The sequence below is a fragment of the Mus caroli genome, unplaced genomic scaffold, assembly GCF_978045245.1.
Source record: "Mus caroli unplaced genomic scaffold, Mus_caroli_1 scaffold_20, whole genome shotgun sequence".
NCBI classification, from domain to species: Eukaryota; Metazoa; Chordata; class Mammalia; order Rodentia; family Muridae; genus Mus; species Mus caroli.
The window spans coordinates 14,091,197-14,102,072 of record NW_028227275.1 but is presented as its reverse complement, the minus strand read 5'-3'; the positions used below and the strand labels follow the sequence as shown (position 1 = coordinate 14,102,072).

At 48.2% G+C, this 10,876-nt stretch overlaps 1 protein-coding gene across 1 annotated transcript; it reads right to left on the bottom strand.

The window, feature by feature from the left end:
* Positions 1–243: 243 nt before the first annotated feature.
* On the bottom strand, positions 244–10,855 carry LOC110285328 (histone H1.5-like). Its single transcript, XM_021151403.3, has 4 exons — positions 10,729–10,855; positions 10,580–10,630; positions 10,336–10,382; positions 244–3,458 (listed from the first exon to the last, which is right to left on the bottom strand). Exons 1-4 carry the CDS (start codon positions 10,853–10,855, stop codon positions 2,790–2,792), a joined length of 894 nt encoding a protein of 297 aa, XP_021007062.1. The 3' UTR covers positions 244–2,789.
* Between the last annotated feature and the right edge of the window lie 21 nt (positions 10,856–10,876).

Below are 10,876 nucleotides of genomic sequence, written 5' to 3'. Positions count from 1 at the left end.
GAAATCTGCCTACTTCTGCCTTCCAAGTGCTGGCCAGATAAAGGCCCCCACCACCAAGCCTGGCCTTCTCTTATCCTCTTGCTGATGTAACTCATACGACAGCTGTCTCTAGCTGCCCCAGTGGGAAGTGGGTGTTTGTGGAGAGATTGGTCTGAGAAGGAGGTGGTTCAGCTCTGAGGATAAGAACCGGCTCAGAGAGCCAAGCCAAGGAGAAACCTGGGTCGGATGCTAGACATAAGCAGATGTTTATTCTCAAATAAGTAGCGGCAGCGCAGGAGTGCTCCAAAGAGGCCCGGGAGTGCTCCGAAGGGGTCCGGGAGAGCCTTGGCTTTCTTAGGCAGATGAATGCTTGGGGGTGATTTGTCCTTCTTTGGTCAGTTGCCACAGTGGGGAAGGAACCTTCTGTCACGAAGAAAGATGAGGAAGAAGCCTTGGTGCAGCAAACGCGGTTAGGAGGGCAAACAGCTGAGTGGCTGAGTAGGGACAGTTTCTTCAACGACATTTCCTTTATAAGAAAGTAGTTCATGCAAATCACACAACATACGTTGTCCTTCCAAAAAGATCTTTGCCTTTTGAAAGAAGTCCGGACCATGAACGTCCTTTGAAGGGTTGTGATTGGCCTGAGGTTCTCTCCTCCCTCACAAGTTGGAAGGCACGAAGGAGATTCCCATGATTTTCTACTGCCCTCTAGTGGTGGATGAGGAGAACTTGAGATGAGAAGGAAGAAGGGAGAGCCCCTTGAATCGCCTTCGGGTGTGCCTGTGGGACCCCCCAAGAGCAGTAGCGACTGCTGAGGCCTCAGCTCATCCGCACTGGCTGTTAGGACGGAGAGCTTTTGGTGTGTCTTAACGCTAAGAGGCGCTCTGGACTCCCATTTGTCTTCAGACGTGTGCGGTGGCATCTATCCTGCTTTCCTTTCACGAGCCCTCTTGGCCTTTGTGACATTCTTGGGAGACGTTCTTGTCAAGGATAGGGCATTTAAATTATCTATGAGAGAAACAGGATGCTGGGTAATGCACCCATTTCCAGCACCTGTCTTTGGTTTCAGTGTTCCCTGCCTCTATTTTGTGTTCATTAGCCGCTGGCTCTCCCCGCGGCTAAAGAAGTGAGGATCTCTCAAGCAGGAAGACGCTGGTTTCTGAACACAGTGAAGCTAATGCTGGAGGGATTCTAATCCAGTGCAGCTCCAGGTCCGCAGGGATCTGAACTCAGTCCTCTCAAGTCAGCTCTTGGCAACATCCCTAAGCCTTGGGATTCTCCCTTGTTCAACAGGAAGAACCCTGGCATCACCAGTATGTAACTCAGGGCGGATCCCAGCCAATCAGCTCATTCATTGGTAGTACTTAGGCCAGGACCCCGTGCAGACAAGTGCTTTACAAATGCCACTTACAGCTAAAAAGATGGCTCAGAGCAGCAAAGATGATTAAGAGCAGAACAGTATCTTCCAGATGACAGATTACCAGTAACCACAACCTTCCAGAACTCTAGTCCTAGAAGTTCCGGTGCCCTCTCTTGGCTTCCGAAGGTACTGCATGCGCCCAGTACAGAGGCACACATGTAAACAAAAACACCCATACACATACAATTTTTAAATGAAAAAAAAATTGAAATAAATTCCACTTGCTATAATTATCTCAGCCAGTGGTCTTGGAAGAGCCAATGGAAGCTTGGGATTGAGGTCATGACACATGCTTCCTGGACGGGAGGTTTGTTTTCCTTCCTGCTTCTTGGAGGAGACTCCACTTACACACTGAGCTGCAATGAGAAAGCTGGATTCAGGTCTGGGTTTTATCTATGGGCATCCTAGAATGAGTACTTAGGCCGGTAGTAGGACTTTTAAGGATCTTCTTATGACTTAGGGGGAAATTGTTGACTCCAAATAATTTTTTTAAAAAAAGAAACTTTAAAAAGTAATGTTGGCATAAATGCTTCTAAAATGTGACATTGTGTCACTTTCACTAATCATTATATGTAGTACTCATAAATATTTCATTATTCTTGATGACCATGGTTTTTTTTTTTCTTCACTTGGCAAGAAATCCAACTCATGTATGACTGCACAGAAATAAAATCAGTTATAAATTCAGTGACTTCCTTGTTCTCTGAATCCAAGAGCTAGAGCAGTAAAATTCCTTTCAAAATGTGTAAGATGGTGAAATGACCTTTTATGTGAGGTGTGGTCTATTTTATCCTAAAACAATATTTATTTTATTTGACATGTGTGTACCTATGTGTTTGTGTGTACCGGTACATAGAGGCACCTGCAGAGGCCAGAGGAGGGTCCTGGATCCCTTGGAGCTCAAGTTACAGGTGTTTGAAGGCTGCCTTATGTGAGTTACTAGGTAGTGAGTGTAACCTCAGGTTTTCCCCACTCACAACCCAGTTCCTTAATAACTACTTATGTGTCTTTGCCCCCAGCCTTGAGCAGACTAAACAGACCTTGAGTGTTGCCAATGGGTTTAACGACCCAGGTGGAGTCTTCCCCTTGCTGCACCTGCAATTTCCTACAGGAACTTAGAATAGGCTGCCCCGTGAGCTTGCTTTGCAACATAATCCAGCTGAAACAAAGGATGGGTTCTTGGGCTTGTCCTATATAAATGCAGTGTTGAATAAACTTTGAGCCTTGGTCAGAACCTTGTCTTGGCTTCATCCTTCTCTCACACCCTGTCCTTTTCATTTCCAGCCCCCACTTTCAGGTGATCCAGTTCAACCATGGCCGCTGGATGGCTACAGGTGGCGCCCAAAGTGGGACTTTGTTGTCCCACTGTCACAAGCTGTCACAAGCAAACCTACTTCTTTTTGGAAACAGCCTTCGGTTTAGCTGTCTTGGGCTTGGTAACCTCAGGTTTGGATGCCTTAGACTTCACCGCCTTGGGTTTTGGCGGGCTCTTTACTGCCATTTTAGGCTTGGCACCAGCCTTGGCCTTCTTAGGACTCTTGGCAACTTTCTTTACTCCAGATGCCACAGGCTTCTTTGCTTTCTTTGGAGTTTTCTTCACAGGATTCTTTGCCCCTGCAGCCTTCTTAGGCTTTTTAGGGGTGGCACCTGAAGCCTTCTTAACCTCAGCAGCCCCAGTCTTCTTAGGCTTGGTCTCACTGGAAGACGCCTTTTTGTTAAGCTTGAGAGAACCCGATGCACTGGCTCCTTTGGTCTGCACCATGGTACCCTTGCTCACCGGACTCTTATGCCTAAGCTTGACGCAGTTGTTGTTCTTCCCAACATGGTAGCCACCAGAAGCCAGTGCCTTCTTAAGGGCAGGCAGGCATACACCACCATCCTCCTTAGAGGCAAAAATAGCCTTAGTTATGAGCTCGTGCACCATAGGGCCTGTGGCCTTGCACTTAGCCACACCAGCCTTGTTTGTCATCTTCTTGGTGGGAGACTTCTCCACAGGAGCTGGAGCCACAGTATCGGTGGGAGCAGTTTCAGGTATGGTGAGAATAAAGGCTGCTAGCTGCTGGAAAAGAAAAGGAAATCTAACTGGAAGAGCAAATTTTGCAGTTATTTATACAAGTACAGCTTAGTTTAAGAATCATGTACTGAGCTGGGCAGTGGTGGTGCATGCCTTTAGTCCCAGCACTTGGGAGGCAGAGGCAGGTGGATCTCTGAGTTCAAGGCCAGCCTGGTCTATAGAGTGAGTTCTAGGACCTAAAAAAAAAAAATCATGTACTGTTCCTTACTTTATAGGACATTTAAGAGCTCATACTGGATTGTTTGGACCCCTGTGCAATGTCACAGCAGATTTGTATACCAGGCAGATTATAGGCCTTACAGGAACAATTAGCCATACAATCTCATTCTTTACATCATCAAAATAGTAATAGTTCAAGACAATAATTTGGTATTTCTAGAAGATATGCACGTCAAATTGTAAAGCATTGTTCTCAGTGTCCCCAGTTTCTTCATGTACCACATAATGGTGTTAATCCTCGAGGACTCGTACCTAATCAATTATGGCAAATGGATGTTACCCATATTTTCTTATTATCCTGAAGGAGAAGGTGTTGTGGAACCAGCCCATGGAACTTTAAAACAATATCTTCATAAAAAAACAAAAAAGGGGGAATTATATCTACGTATACCACAAAATTACTTAAATCATGCTTCTTATTTTAAAATTTAAAATTTAGATTCCAGGAAACTCTCTGAGTGTGGGAGGAGCAGCTACTGGCACTGGTTTTGCAAGGAAAAAATTATGAACTCCTTAGAACAGCAATAGAAAGAGATATAGAAAGGATAGAAACCTCTATTTCCCATTTGCAAGAATCTGTAACCTCCTTGTTTGAGGAGGGAGTTTTTCAAAACAGGAGAGGACTTGAACTTTTATTCCTTCAACAGGGAGGACTATGTGCATCCCTCCATGAGGAATGTTGTTTTTACATCGATCATCCAGGAATAGTAAAGGCTAAAGTTCGAGAAGGACTGGCCAAAAGGAAAAGAGAAAAAGGACAGAATCAGGGATTGTTTGAATCCCTGTTCTCCACTTCCCCATGACTTACAACTTTATTTATGTATTCACCATTGCTCTCTTCAGACACACCAGAAGAGCATCAGACCCCATTACAGATGGTTGTGAGCCACCATGTGGTTGCTGGGAATTGAACTCAGGGCCTTTGGAAGAGCAGTCGGTGTTCTTAACTGTTGAGCCATTGCTCCAGCCATCACAACTTTAATTTCTACACTGCTTGGACTATTAATTACAATCTTGTTGGGTTTAACTTTTAGACTTTGTATTAAACAGATTGGTTGCCTTCATACAGGATCGCTCTCAGCAAGCTCAGCTATTCACCATGGCAGTTATTCATCGCTATGAAGAGATGCATTGAGTGCATATTCAATTGTCCTTCGTGGCTTAGGTCTGAATGGGAAAGAGTGTGCTATAGAAGGCCAATAGTCAGAGATGGGTAAGAGTGCTCTTGAGCTCCTATCAACCTAAGACAGAGACTATATCAATGCTATGTTTGTGCTCCCTGATGGGTAAGAAGAAGCTATATAGACAACACCAACTTAAGACAGGCATGGTCATCCTCTTTACCCTAGACGGGATTATGGAAAACAAGTAAATCTTGTGACCCCTTCTCATCTTTAAAAAACAAAAAGGGGGGAATTGTGCCCTTTCCCCCAGCCTTGAGCAGACTAAACAGACCTTGAGTGCTTGCCACAATGGGTTTAACGACCCAGGTTCCCCTTGCTGCACCTGCAATTTCCTAGAGGAACTTAGAATAGGCTGCCCCGTGAGCTTGCTTTGCAACATAATCCAGCTGAAACAGAGCATGGGTCTGTGGGCTTGTCCTAAATAAACACAGTGCTGAATATTCTACTTGGAGCCTTGATCAGCACTTTGTCTTGGCTTTATCCTTCTCTCGCACCCTGTCCTTTTCACTTCCAACCCCCCTTTCAGGTGACCCAATTCATCCATGGCCACTGGACGGCTACAGACTTGGAGGCTTATTGATTTATGAATAAACGCCTAGGCCAGAAGCTTTGGCTTGTTCCCCGACCAGCTCATACCTTACAGAACCCATTTAAACTATTTTATGTCTGCCACAAGGCTAGTTACCTCTCCTGAGTTTCATACGTTTGACTTCTTCAGAGGCCAGGACAAATCTCTCCACCTCTGACTGTCTTCTAGAGTTCTAATCTCTCTGTCGGATGTCATGCCTTCTATCCTGCCTCACCTTAAACTGCTCATCAGCTTTTTATTGATAGGTGATGCTTCCAAGAGAGAGCAACAAATGACCACTCACTGAGCCTTCTCTCCAGTCCCCACAAATGGCATATTTTAGTACATTTGAACTGGTGAAAGTTGGCCCCAAAGGTAAGAATATTCATGGGTCCGTGAATATTCCTAGGATGGGGCTTTATGGCTCCTTCCCTTTCTCTTTGCCAGAATTTTGTCTGGCTTGACCCTGTGAAGAAGGTCTTGTCCATGCTGAGTTAACATGTGTATCAGTCATGTGTCTGTGCTGTGAGGTCATCTGTGTATGAGTCTGAAGATGCTGTCTCCTTGGAGCCATCCCTAAACTCTGGCTCTCAGAATCTTTCTGCCTCCTCTTCTGCAGGGATCCTTGAGCCTGAGAGGAAGGGAGGGAAGAGGAGGGAAAGGTTGGGGAGGGTCGGGTTGGGTCACCAGCTATGTCAGCCACACCCAAGGGCAAGAACCAGGCCCAGGAGTAATTGGCCAACAGAAAATTGACTCCATGGTTTTGTGTGTGCTTTTTGCTTTGGTAATTTTTGTCTCAACTAACTCTCCCTCTCCCTCTCCCTCTCCCTCTCCCTCTCCCTCTCCCTCTCCCTCTCCCTCTCCCTCTCCCTCTCCCTCTCCCTCTCCCTCTCCCTCTCCCTCTCCCTCTCCCTCTCCCTCCCCCTCCCCCTCCCCCTCCCCCTCCCCCTCCCCCTCCCCCTCCCTCTCTCCCTCTCTCCCTCTCTCCCTCTCTCTCTCTCTCTCTCTCCCTCTCTCTCTATATATATATGCGCGAGTGTGCGCGCACTCGCGCGTACACACACACACACTTTCAGTGGGTACGGGTGTGGGAGGATTTGAGAGGAGTTGGGGGAGGGGAAGTATGATCAAACTATTGTATGAAAAATCTTTTTAAATGATTTATTCACTTTATGTATATGAGTACTGCATAGAAAAAGCATCTACGCAGCATGTACACCTGCTGGCCAGAAGAGGGCATCAGATCCTATCATAGATGGCTGTGAGCCACCATGTGATGGACTGCTGGGAATTGAACTCCGGACTTCTGAAAGAGCAGCTGGTGCTCTTAACCTCTGAGCCATTTCTCCAGCTCTGAAAAAAATATTTTTAAGTTAAAAAGTTAACTGGCTAGATTGGCAGGCCAGCAGAGCCCCGGGGAACTTCCTGTTTCTGCTGGGGTCATAGCCATGTGCCTCATGCCCAGATTTGTTTTTGTTTTTGTTTGTTTGTTTGTTTTTGTTTTGAACATGAACTCAGGTTCTCACAATTACAAGGCAATCACTTTACTGACTGACCATCTCCCCAGGTCTACTAATTGTTCAAGGAATGGACAGTGGGTAGGGCTCAGTCCTCAGGAATAAAGCAGTGTGGCCCCACTTGGGTGAACCCCGTTCTTGTTTGCCTTGTGGGCTGTCTGTGGCTGTCTTCAGCTATCCTTGGCTATCCTTGGCTAACTCTGGGTTCAGCACCTCAAGGATCAGGGAAGGAAGAAAGCAGACTCTTGGTCAAATCAAACATCCTGCTAGGTTTTCAACATGATTGATAAAGGACTTCAGTTCTCAAATTCAGACCCGTGGACGCTGTGGAGAATAAGGGCGGAGGGGAGAGTGAAGCTGACAGGGGGAGAGGGAAGAGAAGAAAGATGGGGGAGGGAAAAGAGAAGGAGAGGAAGAGACCAGAAGGGAAGGTAATGGGGGAGGGAGAGCAGGGGGAGTTTCGCAGAGCAGCTTTTGATGGAATCCTGACCTCCCCTCTCATCTCTGCCTGGGGTCCTCTCTCCATTGTCCTACTAGCTGATATGAGCTCTCCTAGACATGGGCAGACAGACAGACAAACAATCTAAGAACCTGCAATGCTGGAGAGGGGTTTCTGAGGTGTTGGGTGCTAGAGCACCACCTTGTGGTGTTGGAGTTGTTGGTTTTTTGTTGTTTGGCTGGTTGGTGGGTTGATTTGCCTTTTCAAGACAGGGTTTCTCCCTATAACCCTGGCTGTCCCTAGAACTTGCTCTGTAGACCAGGCTGACCTCAAGCACACTGAGATCTGCCTCCCGAGTGCTGAGATTAGAGTCCTGTGTCACCACTGCCCAGTTTCACCTTGTGATGTTGATAGTTTCACTGAAGCCACCCAGTGACTTCCACTAGCTCCAATCTGCCCTGTCAGCCTCTTCTCGCTCCTCCCTTCCAGGATGGGGCTGAGCTACCTCCTAACTGTTGCCTTTAAGCTGCCTGGGTGGTAGTTGTGGAGGGGCTTAAAATCTGGGAGTTTGACCCAGAGTCCAGAGGAAGGAAGGAAGGAAGGCTGCTGGCACTCTGTGATTCTTCGAGATGGATTTACCCAGAGTCAGAAAGGGGTTCCTGGAACCCAGGACAATGCAGAAGGTTATACTTCCTTCCTTAGGTCCCTGCCTGCTTGCTAAATACCTATATCCAGTTGACATTTAACAATGGTGTCCCATGCCCCAGTCTGAACTCCCCAGGGGGAAAAACAGTAGGGTTAAAGAGGGTTCAAGGGGTGACACTGAGGAGTCCTTGGGCAGACAAGTGTAGGGTGTTTCTGCTCAGCATGACCCCTGCATGACCCTTCACAGCCACACATTGGCAGGGGTGGGGTGGGGGTGGGGGGCAGGGGGGCTCCCTCATCTTAGCCCAGTCTAGCCCAATCTTCCTCCCATGATTTTTTTTTTAACCTCTGAGTCAGGGGAAGTTTTGGTACTGTCTCAGTGCCCTGCCTTTGTCCCTAATACTGTGCTGAACAGGGAGTTACAACCTATGCCCCAAGTCATGTCCAGTAACTGGTCCTTAATTAAACTGAGAAAGCAAAAAAAGGAGAGTTAGTGAATGTGGCTACATTAGGAACCAAGAGACAAAGATGGTCAAAGAGGGACAAAGAGATCCAGTGTCCCCCAAGTCTGTCTTCTGGGGTCCTAAAGTGAGATTAAAGTTTAAATAGGGGGCTGAGGGTGTGCACACCTAAGCAGGTTATGACCTTCAACTTCAGAAGCAATACTGTCAAGTTTCCTTTGGAGCTCAGGCTACTCAGAGGATCAGGAGAGAGCCTTTTGGGAGAGAGCCTTTTGGCCTGCTTTCCCTCCCTCCCTCCCTCCCTCCCTCCCTCCCTCCCTCCCTCCCTCCCTCCCTCCCTCCCTCCTTCCCTTTTTCTTGTCATTTTGGCCTTCATTTTTCTTCTGCTTTGCCCATGTCCCACATTTAGGCCTGTGTGGGGCCTGTAATCTCCCTTTGGGGTCTTGGGTCCACCCCTATCCCGTACCAAGGCTTCCCAGGACACAGAAGTGGGCTTATTCCAGAAGGATCCAGAGCGTCTCCAGCCACTCTCTACAAATCCCAGCCAGACCCCTGCACTTCACACACACTCCAGGGGAATTAGTCTCCTCTATACAGGCTCCACATATTTATTCTGACTCATAAAATGCCTGATCTCCCCAGCTATGTGCAATCTGTATGTCCTCATTCTCCTCTCTCTCTCTCTCTCTCTCTCTCTCTCTCTCTCTCTCTCTCTCTCTCTGTGTGTGTGTGTGTGTGCGCGCGCGCGCGCGCGCGCGCGAGCGCGCATTATGTATATAGCTGTTAAGAGCCCACAGATTGCTGACAAATGAATCATCATTTGGGGATAAGTGTTGGGAAGACACCGCCCATAAATAAGACACCAGTCCCTGACCATTCTGTAGCCGGTCAGCACCTGATCCCAGGCACCCCAGAGGCTTGGGGCTGGGGCTGGGACTGGGGGCCTGGTTGTCTTTCTCCTCAAACACCAGAGCATACCTCTCACAGGTATTTTTAGCTTGCCTGGAGTCTCTGAAACTTAAGGATGTAATGTGTGCAATCAGAGGAGAGTAAAAGGCAGGACAGGGGGCTAAAGGGGATCAGAGATGATGTCTAAGGATCACAGTAGGATTTTACTGCTGGCAGGCATGGGGATCATTCACTTTACAGATACTTCTGAGAATCCTCATGTCCCTGCCCTGGGAGCTAGAACACTGTGAGGAATGTGGCTGGCTGACTCTCCCCTCAGCAAGCTTATTCTCTATCAAGAGAAGCCGAATCTAACCAAGCAGAAAAGGCTACTTTCAGGCAATGTCATATAAAAGCCACGAAGAGAATGGGATGACCCCATGGAGAATGATAGGGAGAGGCAGAGATACTTAGCTGGGGTGGTCAGGAAAGAGCTGTGCCTACACATTGAGGATGGGTCCTATGGAGAAACTTCCAGAAAAGGATGGAGGCGATGTCTGTGTCCCACTCATGATCCAGGGCTCACTCTGGATCTGAGTTGAGGAAGTCCGATTAGAGAGTGAGGGATGGCCCCGAGAAGCAGCAAGGCTGATGAAGGTGTGAGATGGACAGTCGGACTGTCTTCTCCCCCCTGATACACTGGGAGAAATAACCGCCCCAGATCCAAGATGACTTCCTGGACCCCTCCTGCAGGTAGCAGTGCTGAGCTACACAGATGGAAGAGTCACGTGAACAGGACATTTACAGACTGCCCCCTTCCTCCAGGAAGTCACCTTGGTCTACTGTAGGCCATACCACCCTCCCATCCCTTCCCCAATCTCTTAGTTTTCCAGCTGACAGAATAGTTCAGCTTGAAACCGGTATCTCTCTCTGGTTTGTACCTGAGCTGGGTCCCATCGGCTTGGTTCTGTTCTTGTGGTTCTCCGTTCTTGAACATGCAAAGGATGTTTGATCAGTCAGGAAATGGGTCTGACTGGGGTTCTGATTGGAAGTTCCAACTACAGCGAAGGGGAGGTGACTGTATTCCTTATCTCAATTGTCTTAACCCATTATCCACTCACTCCTGAGCGTTTTAACATGTGCCAGGCCCTCAATCCCGTGCTGGGGAACCTCCTTTAGGTCTACCTCGCCACGCCCTGGCACCGGGGCTCCCAGCGTTGTGGCGGTCCTCTTCCTCTTGTTTTCAGGTTCTATGTCCTAGGACAGGGAGACGCTCAACCTCCGAAGCTCCCATCTATTCCTGACGTCAGGTCCGGAGCAGTGCCGCCCCCAACCCTGGGTCCCGCGCGCCTTCGAGAACTTATAGCCAGCGGGAACGCGGCGCGCCCCGAGGCCCACATCTGGCAGAGCGGGCGCGCGCGTGTCACTGAGACGCTCATTAACCTGCGCAGCTGTCGCCATAACAACCGGAGCCCGGGAGTC

Excerpts from the sequence above, each read along its gene's own strand:
- LOC110285328 (XM_021151403.3), bottom strand. The coding sequence starts at position 10,855 with ATGGCGACAGCTGCGCAGGTTAATGAGCGTCTCAGTGACACGCGCGCG. Across the intron at positions 10,383-10,579 it reads CGGTGCCAGGGCGTGGCGAG|AACGGAGAACCACAAGAACA; the intron begins GTAGACCTAAAG and ends TGCATGTTCAAG. Across the intron at positions 3,459-10,335 it reads GCCGATGGGACCCAGCTCAG|CAGCTAGCAGCCTTTATTCT; the intron begins GTACAAACCAGA and ends TTTCTTTTCCAG.